At 46.1% G+C, this 17,875-nt stretch overlaps 1 protein-coding gene across 1 annotated transcript in view; it reads right to left on the reverse strand.

Annotated features, from left to right (window-relative positions):
- Nucleotides 1–17,875, reverse strand: part of LOC138363733 (uncharacterized) — a 97,987-nt gene that overhangs the window by 43,949 nt on the left and 36,163 nt on the right. The window contains exon 3 of the mRNA XM_069323127.1: nucleotides 4,369–4,510. Within this exon, the coding sequence (XP_069179228.1) occupies nucleotides 4,369–4,510 (142 nt within the window). The remainder of the gene's footprint in view (nucleotides 1–4,368; nucleotides 4,511–17,875) is intronic.

Consider the following 17,875-nt stretch of genomic DNA (forward strand, 5'->3'; position numbering starts at 1 on the left):
GAGGACACCGTGACTATAGCGGGATGACACCGTGACTATAGTGATAGGACACCGTGACTATAGTGATAGGACACCGTGACTATAGTGGGAGGACACCGTGGCTGTAGGGGGAGGACACCGTGACTATAGCGGGAGGACACCGTGACTATAGCGGGAGGACACCGTGACTATAGTGGGAGGACAGTGTGACTATAGTGGGAGGACACCGTGACTATAACAGGAGGACAGTTGTGACTATAGTGGGAGGACACCGTGACTATAGCGGGAGGACAGTGTGACTATAGTGGGAGGACACCGTGGCTATAACGGGAGGACAGTTGTGACTATAGCGGGAGGACACCGTGACTATAGTGGGAGGACAGTGTGACTATAGTGGGAGGACACCGTGACTATAACGGGAGGACAGTTGTGACTATAGCGGGAGGACACCGTGACTATAGAGGGAGGACACAGTGACTATAGTGGGAGGACACCGTGACTATAGTGGGAGGACACCGTGACTATAGTGGGAGGACACCGTGCCTATAATGGGAGGACACCGTGACTATAGCGGGAGGACACCGTGCCTATAGTGGGAGGACACCGTGCCTATAGTGGGAGAACACCGTGACTATAGCGGGAGGACACCGTGACTATAGCGGGAGGACACCGTGACTATAGCGGGAGGACACCGTGACTATAGTGGGAGGATACCATGCCAATAGTGGGAGGACACCGTGACTATAGTGGGAGGACATCGTGACTATAGCGGGAGGACACCGTGACTATAGTGGGAGGACAGTGTGACTATAGTGGGAGGACACCGTGACTATAGCGTGAGGACAGTGTGACTATAGCGGGAGGACAGTGTGACTATAGCGGGAGGACACCGTGACTATAGCGGGAGGACAGTGTGACTATAGCGGGAGGACACTGTGACTATAGCGGGAGAACACCGTGACTATAGCGGGAGGACACTGTGACTATAGCGGGAGGACAGTGTGACTATAGTGGGAGGACAGTGTGACTATAGTGGGAGGACACAGTGACTATAGCGGGAGGACAGTATGACTATAGCGGGAGGACAGTGTGACTATAGTGGGAGGACACCGTGACTATAACGGGAGGACACCGTGACTATAGCGGGAGGACACCGTGACTATAGCGGGAGGACACCGTGACTATAGCGGGAGGACACCGTGACTATAGCGGGAGGACACCGTGACTATAGTGATAGGATACCGTGACTATAGTGGGAGGACACCGTGACTATAGCGGGAGGACACCGTGACTATAGCGGGAGGACACCGTGACTATAGCGGGAGGACACCGTGACTATAGCGGGAGGACACCGTGACTATAGCGGGAGGACACCGTGACTATAGCGGGAGGACACCGTGACTATAGCGGGAGGACAACGTGACTATAGTGGGAGGACACCGTGCCTATAGTGGGAGGACACCGTGCCTATAGTGGGAGGACACCGTTACTATAGTGGGAGGACACCGTGACTATAGTGGGAGGACACCGTGACTATAGTGGGAGGACACCGTGCCTATAATGGGAGGACACCGTGACTATAGCGGGAGGACACCGTGACTATAGCGGGAGGACACCGTGACTATAGTGGGAGGACAGTGTGACTGTAGTGGGAGGACACCGTGACTATAACCGGAGGACAGTTGTGACTATAACGGGAGGACACCGTGACTATAGTGGGAGGACACCGTGACTATAGCGGGAGGACACCGTGACTATAGTGGGAGGACACCGTGCCTATAATAGGAGGACACCGTGACTATAGCGGGAGGACACCGTGACTATAGTGGGAGGACACCGTGACTATAGTGGGAGGACACCGTGACTATAGCGGGAGGACACCGTGACTATAGCGGGAGGACACCGTGACTATAACGGGAGGACACCGTGACTATAGTGGGAGGACACCGTGCCTATAGTGGGAGGACACCGTGCCAATAGTGGGAGGACACCGTGACTATAGCGGGAGAACACCGTGACTATAGTGGGAGGACAGTGTGACTATAGTGGGAGGACACCGTGACTAGCGGGAGGACACCGTGACTATAGCGGGAGGACACCGTGACTATAGTGATAGGACACCGTGACTATAGTGATAGGACACCGTGACTATAGTGGGAGGACACCGTGACTGTAGGGGGAGGACACCGTGACTATAGCGGGAGGACACCGTGACTATAGCGGGAGGACACCGTGACTATAGTGGGAGGACAGTGTGACTATAGTGGGAGGACACCGTGACTATAACGGGAGGACAGTTGTGACTATAGTGGGAGGACACCGTGACTATAGCGGGAGGACAGTGTGACTATAGTGGGAGGACACCGTGGCTATAACGGGAGGACAGTTGTGACTATAGCGGGAGGACACCGTGACTATAGTGGGAGGACAGTGTGACTATAGTGGGAGGACACCGTGACTATAATCGGAGGACAGTTGTGACTATAGCGGGAGGACACCGTGACTATAGAGGGAGGACACCGTGACTATAGTGGGAGGACACCGTGACTATAGTGGGAGGACACCGTGACTATAGTGGGAGGACACCGTGCCTATAATGGGAGGACACCGTGACTATAGCGGGAGGACACCGTGCCTATAGTGGGAGGACACCGTGCCTATAGTGGGAGGACACCGTGACTATAGCGGGAGGACACCGTGACTATAGCGGGAGGACACCGTGACTATAGCGGGAGGACACCGTGACTATAGTGGGAGGACACCGTGCCAATAGTGGGAGGACACCGTGACTATAGTGGGAGGACATCGTGACTATAGCGGGAGGACACCGTGACTATAGTGGGAGGACAGTGTGACTATAGTGGGAGGACACCGTGACTAGCGGGAGGAGACCGTGACTATAGCGGGAGGACACCGTGACTATAGCGGGAGGACACCGTGACTATAGTGGGAGGACAGTGTGACTATAGTGGGAGGACACCGTGACTAGCGGGAGGACACCGTGACTATAGCGGGAGGACACCGTGACTATAGCGGGAGGACACCGTGACTATAGAGGGAGGACACCGTGACTATAGTGGGAGGACACCGTGACTATAGTGGGAGGACACCGTGACTATAGTGGGAGGACACCGTGCCTATAATGGGAGGACACCGTGACTATAGCGGGAGGACACCGTGCCTATAGTGGGAGGACACCGTGCCTATAGTGGGAGGACACCGTGACTATAGCGGGAGGACACCGTGACTATAGCGGGAGGACACCGTGACTATAGCGGGAGGACACCGTGACTATAGTGGGAGGACACCGTGCCAATAGTGGGAGGACACCGTGACTATAGTGGGAGGACATCGTGACTATAGCGGGAGGACACCGTGACTATAGTGGGAGGACAGTGTGACTATAGTGGGAGGACACCGTGACTAGCGGGAGGACACCGTGACTATAGCGGGAGGACACCGTGACTATAGCGGGAGGACACCGTGACTATAGTGGGAGGACAGTGTGACTATAGTGGGAGGACACCGTGACTAGCGGGAGGACACCGTGACTATAGCGGGAGGACACCGTGACTATAGCGGGAGGACACCGTGACTATAGTGCGAGGACACCGTGCCTATAGTGGGAGGACACCGTGACTATAGTGGGAGGACACCGTGACTATAGCGGGAGGACACCGTGACTATAGCGGGAGGACAGTGTGACTATAGTGGGAGGACACCGTGACTAGCGGGAGGACACCGTGACTATAGCGGGAGGACACCGTGACTATAGCGGGAGGACACCGTGACAATAGTGATAGGACACCGTGACTATAGTGGGAGGACACCGTGCCTATAGTGGGAGGACACCGTGACTATAGTGGGAGGACACCGTGACTATAGGGGGAGGACACCGTGACTATAGCGGGAGGACACCGTGACTATAGCGGGAGGACACCGTGACTATAGCGGGAGGACACCGTGACTATAGCGGGAGGACACCTTGACTATAGTGGGAGGACACCGTGACTATAGCGGGAGGACAGTGTGACTATAGCGGGAGGACACCGTGACTATAGCGGGAGGACACCGTGACTATAGCGGGAGGACACCATGACTATAGCGGGAGGACACCGTGGCTATAGCGGGAGGACACCGTGACTATAGCGGGAGGACACCGTGACTATAGCGGGAGGACACCGTGACTATAGCGGGAGGACACCGTGGCTATAGCGGGAGGACAGCGTAACAATGGGTGTGCACAGAGCGAGGACTCTGAAGGGACTGTTTTCAGCGCAAGAACAGCACTAAAGAACACCCTGAGAACAGCACTAAAGAACACCATGAGAACAGCACGAGAGAACAGCACAAAGTCCCCCCCCCCCCTTCCCCCCTGTCCCATCTCACCTGCAGGAAAGACGTGGAAGACGCACGGATGGTGTTGTCTGCCGACGGCGTTCGACCCCCAGCAGAGCAGAGTGCCGTAGTCGAGTTCGGTGTGCGGGGTGTAGCTGACACTCGACTCCCACCCCGACACCTGGTAGTGAGTCTGTCGAACCACCGTAGGGGGGGGGGGGGAGGGGAGAGAGAGAGAGGTCACTTCTGGTTACTCACGTACAAGGGGTCGAAATGTCTGATGTCAGCTGGTCTGATGTCAGCTGGTCTGATGCCAGCTGGTCTGATGTTGGCTGATCTGATGTCGGCTGATCTGATGTCGGCTGGTCTGATGTCAGGTGGTCTGAAGTCGGCTGATCTGATGTCGGCTGATCTGATGTCGGCTGGTCTGATGTCGGCTGTCTGTCAGGTGGTCTGATGTTGGCTGATCTGATGTTGGCTGGTCTGATGTCGGCTGGTCTGATGTCAGCTGGTCTGATGTCGGCTGATCTGATGTCGGCTGATCTGATGTTGGCTGGTCTGATGTCGGCTGGTCTGATGTCACCTGGTCTGATGTCGGCTGGTCTGTCAGGTGATCTGATGTCGGCTGGTCTGATGTCGGCTGGTCTGATGTCGGCTGGTCTGTCAGGTGGTCTGATGTCGGCTGGTCTGAGGTCGGCTGGTCTTATGTCGGCTGGTCTGAGGTCGGATGGTCTGATGTTTGGTGATCTGATGTCGGTTGGTCTGTCAGGTGGTCTGATGTCGGCTGGTCTGATGTTAGGTGGTCTGATGTCGGCTGGTCTGATTTTCGGTGGTCTGATGTCGGCTGGTCTGAGGTCGGGTGGTCTGTCAGGTGGTCTGATGTCGGCTGGTCTGATGTCGGCTGGTCTGTCAGGTGGTCTGATGTCGGCTGGTCTGATGTCGGGTTGTCTGATATCAGGTGGTCTGCTGTTGGCTGGTCTGATGTCAGGTGGTCTGATGTCGGGCGGTCTGATGTCGGCTGGTCTGATGTTGGCTGACTGATGTCGGCTGGTCTGATGTCGGCTGGTCTGATGTTGGCTGACTGATGTCGGCAGGTCTGATGTCAGTTCAGCCTATTGACCCATATTAGGCAGGTCTGTTTTGAAGACAGTAGCATTCAGCCTGTCGTTCTAACTTGTATAGGTCTATTTTGATCTACGTTATTCATATCAATCAATCTGAATTGTATCTGTCAATTTTATTTGCGTAATTAACTAAATATTCGCCGGAATGATTCGTCATTGGTATTGGTATAAACTTTTGTTGTTCAAGTTTATTTCCAAACTAATAATTTCCAATATATTTTTGTGCAATTTAAAATAATAAGAATTCCGGCTATTATTTCGTACTTTGAATCAATAGACTCAACACTTTTTTTTGTCACATTGGAAGTTTCTATGTTTCGTGAGAACATGATGCAAGAAACGTTTTATTTAACAAGGAACCAAGCATTGCTGGGAACGCACAAGTGGGGTTGGGGGGGGGGGGGCCGAACGCGGATGGAACAGTTCCGAATTCGTTCCTACCTGGCGAGAGTCGAACCCACGACCATCTCTTGGATGAGACGAGTTGAGAGTTTTGCTAACAATTACTCCACAGATTGGTTCATTCCCTTTATACTGCTCATTACAGTCAAATACAGTTATGCTTTTAATTTTCCTATGTTAAGTAAGTAATTATCAACAAGAAGGCACCAAACCGGGAAGGCTATGACTGTACCTATGTTAAGAGATTCTTAATGCTAGGAATAAAGTTGCTCTGTGCTTTATGTTTTAAAAAGATAACTTTTTTGATAGATTATTCTGTACAATTTTCTTCACTGAATAAAAGTCTGACGAGCACAGTATATAAAGCAAAGTGTTCTGTTAGCCTTAAGGAGTCCATTGAAGTACAATTATATTGGCTTTAAGTAACAAGTTAATCATTTCCCTCCCTACCTACCCTCCCCCCCCCCAGCCATAGTAGATTTACGAATATCTACATAATTTTGTTCTAGATCTGAAGGTTATAAACAATTTTCCTGCACTTCACCCGTCTTTAATTGCATATTGCGATTTACTTTCGTATGAAGTTTTACGGTTCTGAGAGATATACTCTACTTCCGGGAGCATATACGCAGTATACTCTGGGTCTGGACTATGCCCAGACCCAGAGTATGCTTGTTGGTTGGTCTGTAAGCACTTGTAGTTGCCTTAATAATCCTCCAGGTGGTTGATAGACATTAAGACCAACACCTAACTATTCATCAAGTCAATATTTACTTGTATCGATTTGCGTTTTAAACTCATGATAGTCTAATTGTGTTGTGTACAGTAAAAGGTCCTTTGCCGGTTTTTCTCTAGAGACGCAATTAATTGCAGTCTCCCTAAATAATGTGTGGAACAGTCATAGGTCATGGTAAATAATATTAACATTAAAATAACTGAATCAAGCTTCACTTTTATCTTAATGTTTAGGGAATTTAACACGGTTCACTTTTTTTTACACCTTTCCATTTCCCCAACAAATACAGTTACCTTTTGTCCTTTCCTGTCAGTTTTAAAAGTGAAATATTTAAACTTTCTAATATAATGCACAGGAAATTAAAATTTCGGCCATCTATATTAATCCAGGTTTCAGAAATTGCAGTTATATTATTTTTGTAACAACATATTTGCTCTAAAGTATTTTTAATGTTAATATTACTAATGTTACCAACCTCTCCCTACACAGACTGGTCTATGCCTGGATCAGTCTGGTCTATGCCTGAAGCCTACATCCATCTCTTGCTCCATAGATCACAGCAAGTAAGTAATTATCAGAAGGCGGCACCTTGCCCGACGTAGTGTACCAACCTCAGTGTCGCTGGATATACTAAAAGGGCGCTAAATATCACTCAGGGATGTCAGCACGAGAACAAAAGCACAAAAGGCGAGTGATACCAAAGGTCTCAGATTCACCGAGGATTTTGTCGAGGGACAAATGACAAACCAGCGTCTATTATGGTGGTAGGAGGAAGACTACGATGGGGACAGGGGGGGGGGGAGGTTTACTTTAAGAGTGCACAGTTTATCATCATTAACCCCAGACCAGCGCGGTCCGACCAGCGGTCTTTGACTGTGGAGCGAGTGAAAGGGTAGAAATCGAAATAAGATTTTATTTTTTTGTTGTAAAGATGACAAATGTGTTATAGCTTCTTTAGCGGCAGTATCCGCACGTTCATTGAAAGTAAGACTAATACGGCTGGAAACCCAGCAAAACCTTTTTGACTTAAATCTGCTAGAGATTAGTATTTGGCCAATTTTGGTTTCTGACCACCACAGGATTAAACGCATAGGATTAAATGACTAGAGTTCCGAGAGTACTGCCAGACTTAACCACAATGACAAAGGAGCATTGACGTCGGAAAAGCAGTTGAAGGACATACAATATCCTGTCCAGTTGCGTCAAGAAGATGCCATCCTCCGGAGGTAGGCAGCACATAGAGGCTTGGGATGTAACGATCGCAGAGTATCCAACGCCGTCGGCTGACTTCGACCCGTCTGTGACGTGGCCAAGACAATTTGTCCACGACGACCAATGTTGAAAAGGAAAAGGTGTTTCCTAACGACAGAAGGGCGTAGACGCCTTTAACCACGGAGACCAAAGTCTTGCAAAACTTTGCAAGTGGGAACTTCTATAGGACTAGCAAGGGTGGAACGACAAGAGAAAACTCATCACAAACACATACCGTAAGGGAGGTAAAAGCCAGACTGGTGGGGTTACAGAGACCGTGCTAGGTAGCGAAGGCAGTAACGACCCCGACCATCCTGGAGCGATAAGACGCTGGTCTGAAGATGCAAGCTTACGATATGGGGTGAAGGTGAGGCGCCAGAGTTGATGCACAGCCTAGCATGATGCAGACCATCACAGTAACGAAGGCTCGAAGGAGAGGCAGAGCAGTAGGCAAGGCCGCCATAAGAGAGAGAGAGAGAGAGTGAGAGAGAGAGAGAGACGGACGGACGGACAGACGGACGGACAGACGGACGGACAGACAGACAGACAGACAGACAGACAGACAGACAGACAGACACAGACAGACAGACAGACACAGACAGACAGACAGACAGACAGACAGACAGACAGACACAGATAGACAGAAAGACAGACAGACAGACGGACGGACGGACGATGAGTCACAATAACGTGGCTGAAGTATGTTCACCAATCGACACACTAGAAAATGAAGGGACGACGACGTTTCAGTCCGTCCTGGATCATTCTCAAGTCGATTGTACAATCGACTTGAGAATGATAATATAATAATCCTATAATGATAATATGAATGATAATATAATAATATTATAATCCTTATAATAATCCTTTTCAGTCTCTAATAGATAATGTTCACCAACTTGTGTGGCTTTTAATGTGCGTGGTTTTATGCATTATTGGATTGGATTTTTATATTGAAGATTTTGGTATCATAGGGTTTTGTGTCGGAGTTTGATACAGATTTCAGTGTCTGATTTTATAGGATCCGGAAGGTTCAACTTTACAAGCGTCAAATATCAGGGAGTTTGATGTTGAACAAACATTCAGAGGGTTTAATATTTCAGCTTGACATCAAAAATGAGTTTGACACCAGATTCTCTGACGTCAGAGGGCCTGATGTCAAGGGGCCTTGACGTCGGGGGAGGCTGAAGGGGAAACTGATGTCGAGAGGTCTGGCTTTGCAGATCGTAAATGTTCAAGAGGAAGCCCAAATCTACAGAGGAAGCCAAAGGGAAGCACATTAACCTGCTCACTGCTCTAAGGACTTCACAGAACTCTGTCGCGGGGTTCAATCCCCTGCCAATTTGTACATCCTCGTTTGACGAGAGAAATTAAGCCAGAATTTCTTAGACATGCGATTAGAATATATATATATATATATATATATATATATATATATATATATATATATATATATATATATATATATATATATATATATATATATATATATATGTCGTACCTAGTAGCCAGAACGCACTTCTCAGCCTACTATTCAAGGCCCGATTTGCCTAATAAGCCAAGTTTTCATGAATTAATGGTTTTTCGACAACCTAACCTACCTAACCTAACCTACCTTTTTCGGCTACCTAACCTAACCTAACCAATAGAGATAGGTTAGGTTAGGTAGGATTGGTTAGGTTCGGTCATATATCTACGTTAATTTTAACTCCAATAAAATAAAATTAACATCATACATAATGAAATGGGTAGCTTTATCATTTCATAAGAAAAAAATTAGAAAAAATATATTAATTCAGAAAAACTTGGCTTATTAAGCAAATTTGAACCGAAGCTATTTGAACCAAATTTGAAATCCGAAGCTATTTGAACCACCCCACCGCCGGCACTCGGATGGTAATCTTGGGCATAGTATTTTATCATAAATTGTATTTTTAGTATATAGTTTACCAGTGGCTTAAGATGATGAGTAGGATGAGGCTTACCATTAGCTATATGAAGGGAAAACATTCGAGCTCCCGAAATGCAACAGAAGCAGTCAGTTCGTGTACCCACATGTGTAAAGGAGTACCCACATGTGTAAAGGAGTACCCACATGTGTAAAGGAGTACCCACATGTGTAAAGGAGTACCCACATGTGTAAAGGAGTACCCACATGTGTAAAGGAGTACCCACATGTGTAAAGGAGTACCCACATGTGTAAAGGAGTAAAGGAGTCTTCAGTGAAGCGTATTTTGGACCTGTGAACCACAAACATAACCAGCTAGCAACCAACATCAACGGTGTATCATCACCCGTAAATGATGATCATCATCATTATGCTTTCAAAGCTACAATGAATGTGGAGAAAAATATTCGACAGTCTGGTGGAAACTCGAATTCTTGGACTCTTCCTGGGGACTCCAGAGACGCGAATTGAGTCCCGTGACACTGCCTTAAAATTATATTCAAAGATCTGTCACGTTCTTGGGATTTAGTTTTATAATACATCAACTGCTTTACTGTTGTTATACGTAGTAAATGTATCACGACACAGTTGATAACATACAATATCTCGCGGGGATAAAATGAATGATACATTTGAAATTTGTGATATGCATAGGAGTGAAGAAACGTGGAGGCCTGAACAAGTCGTTCGTCTCGTCTCGCTGCATTAGGTCCATGCGTCAGGGCCCTGCGTCAGTGTCATGCGTCAGGGGCCTCTGCGTCAGGGCCCCTGCGTCAGGACCCCCTGCGTCAGGACCCCCTGCGTCAGGGGCCCCTGCGTCAGGACCCCCTGCGTCAGGGTCCCTGCGTCAGGGGCCCCTGCGTCAGGGCCCCCTGCGTCAGGGCCCCCTGCGTCAGGTCTTCACCTTTGAAAAATATGAACTCTACTAAACAGAAAACAATAATATAAGAAAAACGTTTAAATAAATCATTCATTAAACATCTCCATATGATAAGAATGCCATATACCTACATACACTTTAATTCACACACACAATGCAATCACATACATAAATAAGCACGCATATGCACGATTACACACGACCAAACACGCACTCACATACGAAAAGATTAAAGTACTAAGAAAGACTAAAGGAGCTCTTTCTTTCCACATCACACAAGAGCCATGATTGCGATGTACAAAATCCTATGGGGTATTGTCCATCAGTAAAACAACATATCTGCTTATCTACGCAACACATAACAATGATGGGAATGGAATTCAGGGAAAGAAAACAAACTTAAAAAGAGAAATCGAACACTTTTCACTGGCAACAGTGAACACTTTTCACTGGCAACAGTGAACACTTTTCACTGGCAACAGTGAACACTTTTCACTGGCAACAGAACTTCATATAACCCGTTTTGGCGATTTTTTTTCTCCAGCTAAACCCCGATGTAAAAGACAATAGTGATCTGTTGCAACAATGGTATCAAGTGATACTGAAACTCTGCCAACAGGTGAACAGGAGTAAAACAACAGGGATGACAACTCAGCAACAGGAGACAACAGGGGATAATACCACTCACCAACTGGAGAGAACATGAGATAACACCACTCAACAACGGGAGTGAAGAGGAAATAACACCATTCACCAACAGAAGACAAGAGATAACACCACTCACCAACAGGAGACAACAAAGATAACACCACTCACCAACGGGAACAACAGAGATAACACCACTCACCAACAGGAGACAACAGAGATAACACCACTCACCAACAGAAGACAACAGAGATAACACCACTCACCAACGGGAAACAACAGAGATAACACCACTCAAAAACAAGAAACAACAGAGATAACACCACTCACCAACAGGAGACAACAGAGATAACACCACTCACCAACAAGAGACAACAGGGATAACACCACTCACCAACAGGAGACAACAGAGATAACACCACTCACCAACAAGAGACAACAGAGATAACACCACTCACCAACAAGAGACAACAGGGATAACACCACTAACCAACAGGAGACAACAGAGATAACACCACTCACCAACAGGAGACAACAGAGATAACACCACTCACCAACAGGAGACAACAGAGATAACACCACTCACCAACAGGAGACAACAGAGATAACACCACTCACCAACAAGAGACAACAGGGATAACACCACTCACCAACAGGAGACAACAGAGATAACACCACTCACCAACAGGAGACAACAGAGATAACACCACTCACCAACAGGAGACAACAGAGATAACACCACTCACCAACAGGAGACAACAGAGATAACACCACTCACCAACAGGAGACAACAGAGATAACACCACTCACCAACAGGAGACAACAGAGATAACACCACTCACCAACAGGAGACAACAGGGATAACACCACTCACCAACAGGAGACAACTGGGATAACACCACTCACCAACAGGAGACAACAGAGATAACACCACTCACCAACAGGAGACAACAGAGATAACACCACTCACCAACAGGAGACAACAGAGATAACACCACTCACCAACAGGAGACAACAGAGATAACACCACTCACCAACAGGAGACAACAGAGATAACACCACTCACCAACAGGAGACAACAGAGATAACACCACTCACCAACAGGAGACAACAGAGATAACACCACTCACCAACAGGAGACAACAGAGATAACACCACTCACCAACAGGAGACAACAGAGATAACACCACTCACCAACAGGAGACAACAGAGATAACACCACTCACCAACAGGAGACAACAGAGATAACACCACTCAACAACGGGAGAGAAACAGACATGAGACACTCCCATATAAACACTGACATTTCTGTCTTGGAACTCAAAAAATAAAGAAAAAACTTGTAATATTAACCAGATATAAATCCCACAAAGCATAAGGAAACCGAATAAAGAATGAGGGAAAAAACAGGAAATGGAAGGCAACAAGGAAATTACACAAACTTAGCAGATTCAAAGGAAAAACGCACCGAGACTAGATAAAAAGAAGAGACACATGCAATATAAGCCCAAGAGAGACGGAGGAACTCCTTGAAGAGGTTAGAAATTAATGAGGAAAAAACAGTGAAAATAGTTAAAAGTGAAAATTTGACGGAATCAAGACGTAGTTTGAACAAGGAAAAAAAATGGATAAAGCAAGTTAACAACAACAATATCAATAATAATAATAATGAAAATAATAATAATAATCAAAGGATACAGAATTAAGAATTAGACATTATTTAGCAAATTAGAGAATGTTAAATAAAGTAATAGCGAGAGAAAGAAGGAAATAATGCTAAAAAAAGGGCTGTGAGAAAATAGTCCATAAAACAATAATTTTTTTAACCCTAGAACGAAGAAGGTGGAATACAAGAAGAGAGATACTCCGACAACGAAGGACGTGGTAGAATTCAAGAGGATAGACACAAAAACCAAAAATTATAAATTATGGTCTCGACGGACGCTGGATGAAGCAGCAGACAAAAATGGAAAAAGATTAAGAGAACTCTTTATCTCTAGCACAAAGAACGGAGAAAACGTGCAAGAGTGTGCAAGGTCCAGCAAGAGGGTGCAAGGTCCAGCAAGAGGGTGCAAGGTCCAGCAAGAGGGTGCAAGGTCCAGCAAGAGGGTGCAAGGTCCAGCAAGAGTGTGCAAGGTCCAGCAAGAGTGTGCAAGGTCCAGCAAGAGGGTGCAAGGTCCAGCAAGAGGGTGCAAGGTCCAGCAAGAGGGTGCAAGGTCCAGCAAGAGGGTGCAAGGTCCAGCAAGAGGGTGCAAGGTCCAGCAAGAGGGTGCAAGGTCCAGCAAGAGTGTGCAAGGTCCAGCAAGAGTGTGCAAGGTCCAGCAAGAGTGTGCAAGGTCCAGCAAGAGTGTGCAAGGTCCAGCAAGAGGGTGCAAGGTCCAGCAAGAGGGTGCAAGGTCCAGCAAGAGGGTGCAAGGTCCAGCAAGAGGGTGCAAGGTCCAGCAAGAGGGTGCAAGGTCCAGCAAGAGTGTGCAAGGTCCAGCAAGAGTGTGCAAGGTCCAGCAAGAGTGTACAAGGTCCAGCAAGAGGGTGCAAGGTCCAGCAAGAGGGTGCAAGGTCCAGCAAGAGGGTGCAAGGTCCAGCAAGAGGGTGCAAGGTCCAGCAAGAGGGTGCAAGGTCCAGCAAGAGGGTGCAAGGTCCAGCAAGAGGGTGCAAGGTCCAGCAAGAGGGTGCAAGGTCCAGCAATAGGGTGCAAGGTCCAGCATGAGTGTGCAAGGTCCAGCAAGAGTGTGCAAGGTCCAGCAAGAGTGTGCAAGGTCCAGCAAGAGGGTGCAAGGTCCAGCAATAGGGTGCAAGGTCCAGCAAGAGTGTGCGAGGTCCAGCAGGAGTGTGTGTGAGGGAATCTAGATTCCCTCAGCTAGTTTTCCTAGTTTATAGATTAGGCTAGTCGCTCTAGGGACTCTAGAAACTGAAGCTTTCAAACTGACATATACTTGTGGGGTGGTGAATGAAAGCTCTTGCTATGGACTATCATTTGTGAGTAGTCAGGAGTCTGTGATTGCTCCGTAGAGAGAATTACAGAGATTTTCCTGTTTCTGTGAAATAGGATGAGGAGGTGAGAGTGAAGTGGTATGTAAGGTACTTGACTCAAACCGTTAGAGGTGGGGGGAAAGTGGGGTGACTGTTGCCCCCCCCCCCCACAATGTGAGACAGTGCGCCACTGTCTTAGGCCTCCCCCTCCTTGTGACGTCACGGGACGCCTGAGGGTGAGTGAGGCCTGTGATTGGGGTAGGCATGTCTGCTCCGAGCTGTGTTTTGGCGCGAACAGCTGTGATTGGTAGCAGCACGAGGGAACAGTGCCGGCTTCCTGCTGATTGGTCAAGACAAAGTAGGGGAGGAGGTATGGGCATTTTGAGTTTCCTTAGCCCGCGAAATCGTCAGTTTGAGCTGGGTAGCAGGTGGACGAGGACGCAGCTGGGTGGAGGGGGGAGGTGTGGGAAATTTTTACCCACCATATCTAATAAATGTATAATTTCTATATCATATCAAAATCATATCTAAATCGTATCAAAATCATATTAGAATCATTAAAGATTCATTATATAGCTTGATCCTGGATGAAAATGGCACCATGAACACGTACGCAACTGGGCCCTTTTGATGCCTACGTGACTTTGTACATGATCTCTCAAGGATCCAGAAGCTTCTAGAAGGATTTCTTAATTAAAAAGCTATTGGAACATTGATTGCTTCCGGTAGAGATTAAAAATCGAATCCTTAACCCTTACACTGCTCAGGGGTCCTTTGGACATTTACACCCCTGTGCGCAAGAAAAAAAAAATTCAAAAATTTTTTTTCGTCTTCTAAACATGTTAATTTGTGTCTCCTGAGCACGGAAAAAAAAAATCGTAGGTGACATATTTTGGGCGCAATTGACCGAGGAAGTCTGGCAAAAAGTGGGCGTTGACAGAGCGGTCGTCAGACCCGGTCAGCGTCACCCGCGTTGACAGATGGGAGTTGCCACAAAGATATTATTACCTAATTGTTTCAATGTCTCCGATTGATTTTTTCTTAGTTTTTTTGCAGTAATATTATTCAATAGTGTGTATTGTAATATATTTATATAATAAAAGTCGTTAATAATCGCTATACTCAAAAGTATGATGTGCATATTAGTGATTCAATTATTATGTTTATAAAACTATAAACAAATAGTTTTGCTGCTATTACACTCTATACACAGGTTATATATAAGTATTGGCATGTTTTGGTCACCATAACGAACCACTAAGTTGGTATTGAGAGTCGAAAAGCAACGAGGAGTTACTGCCACACACCAGCCAGCCACTGGCTGCCACTCCCTCAACACACGCACTAAACTCTCTCCCCCAACAATACCATTTGTGGTGTTATTACACTATATACAGACGTTATATATAAGTATGTATATATTTTGTTCACCACAACTGTACAGCTAAGCTGATATAGTTAGTTCAGGCACTAAGAGTCGTCGCTATACACAGATGGCGGCTGGCGGCTCCCTCACTCTTTCAAGGTCACACGCACTAAACTTTTTCCCCCAACAATACCTTTTGCAGTGTTATTACCCTATATACACATATTATATATAAATATCTACATGTTTTATGCACCGTAACTGTACACCTAAGCTTGTAGTGCGCCCAAAGAGCATAGTGGCCACCCTCTAAACAGCTAGACAAATCATGCAGACGACGTCACTTCCGTCACCCATATGGCTCCTCCCAGCATAATCCTTTTGCTGTTATTACACTAATACACACATTATATATAAGTATCTACATTTGTGTTCACCATAGAGAACCATTGACCTGGTATGGTGAATGCAAACAATAACAGCTAGCCACACAGTCAGTAAACGATGCTGTCTCCCTCCGTCTCTCAGCATCACTCCTCTCACAGCGCTAATTATTACAACAATCCTGCTATTATCACAACCCTGGTTATTTATATCACAGTCATTGGTCATCTGTAATATTGTCATCGCAAAATAATAACAATTATATATTTATTTTGACATTTTTCGGCGATGCTGTGGTCACAAGCTGAACATCAATGCTGTTCGCTCATGCTGCGTGCGCCGGCCTTGGTTGCTCCAACAGTACTGTGCCTCTCACACCTGAGAATATTGCCCACGATTTTTTTTTAAAATGGCATCTGTTTACAAGAGCCCTGAGGAAGCTACTGTGAACCCCGTGTAGCCGCGGGCCATTTGAATCAGGCCTGGCACCCTATGGCGTATATATACGCCATGCGCACCATGGGACATGTTACTCAGGGCGTATATATATGCCATGCGCAGTTTAAGGGTTAATAAGATTCAGTGGTACTTTCAAATACTACTTATAATCTTTAAATCTTATATCTAATTATATTATAATCACATCTTATCTTAATCATAAGTCTAGACTGTAAAAATAATCAATCAATATTCATTGAAAGCTACCTCTCAAGGGAGAGGGGGGAGGATCTCGGGAGCGAGAAGCGCCCATGATACCTCGCGGCACTGCGCGTTTGTTTACAATTGAGTGAACAAGTGACTGATCCTTGGCGAACATTACCAGCTCAAGGACACCTTATTTAACATTTTTATCGCCAGTGAACACTCTCTAGAACTGGGGGAGTACCTGGACAATATCTACAAGGAAAATCCTAGAACATTTGTATAAAATAAGAGTGTATAGTGGAGATCACGGTGACACGGTTTCCTCCACCTTCATTCTTTATCTTTTATCAACTCATTCTTCTGCAACTGCAGGATAATCACGTAGCAATGCTACCAGATCATCATACAGCAACGCTGTAGCAAAATATAGTGCCTAAACTCGACAAGAGAGTTAATCAGTCTGGCAAACGTGTCAGACAAGGCACCCCGACTGGCAGAGAAGTATATTGAGGGTTATTTGGTGTATGATTGGCCAATTGTATGCTTGTGTAACTTTAATATCCTATAAATCTGTCTGTTGGTTAAAAAGCGAGGCGAAGCCTCACATTTCAGTAAGTTTATTAAAATTGTAGTGTAGCTGTGAATCTTTATCCAAGCACTACACCTCATGAGTGTCCATTCTGTCAGAAAAGAATTCGCCTCAATAAGTAAAAACCTCACAAGTGTCCATAGTGTTGGAAAAGATTCAGTCAAGCTAACTGTATAAAGTGAATAAATACATTGCATATATACTTGAATATATAAATTAAGTTATCAATTGCTTGCTTAGTTATTTTTTAAGTTATCATATAAGTTCATATAATTGAATATAATCTAGTACTTAGTTAACAGTATTTAGACTACATTTAAGGTCATTTATTATACTTTTACAATTTAATTTGTTGTTTATAGTATAAGTACATATTGGCTGTTAATAGTTAAGGTGCTAGGTTAGACTATGTATGTTTAAATCCCTGATTTAAACAGAGCCAGTGTTCAGTCATATAACTGAATTTATTAAATCTTATCCCTGTATAAAATACAAGCTGATGTGAGATCCCTGTCTACAGGTGGATTGGAACTTCTATCAACTAAGTCATTCACCCCACCTGTCCCTTACAGCCCACAATCTGTCATTAGGAAAAGAGGGGCTAGGATTTACAACCCT

Source organism: Procambarus clarkii, chromosome 11 (genome assembly GCF_040958095.1).
Source record: "Procambarus clarkii isolate CNS0578487 chromosome 11, FALCON_Pclarkii_2.0, whole genome shotgun sequence".
Taxonomy (NCBI): Eukaryota; Metazoa; Arthropoda; class Malacostraca; order Decapoda; family Cambaridae; genus Procambarus; species Procambarus clarkii.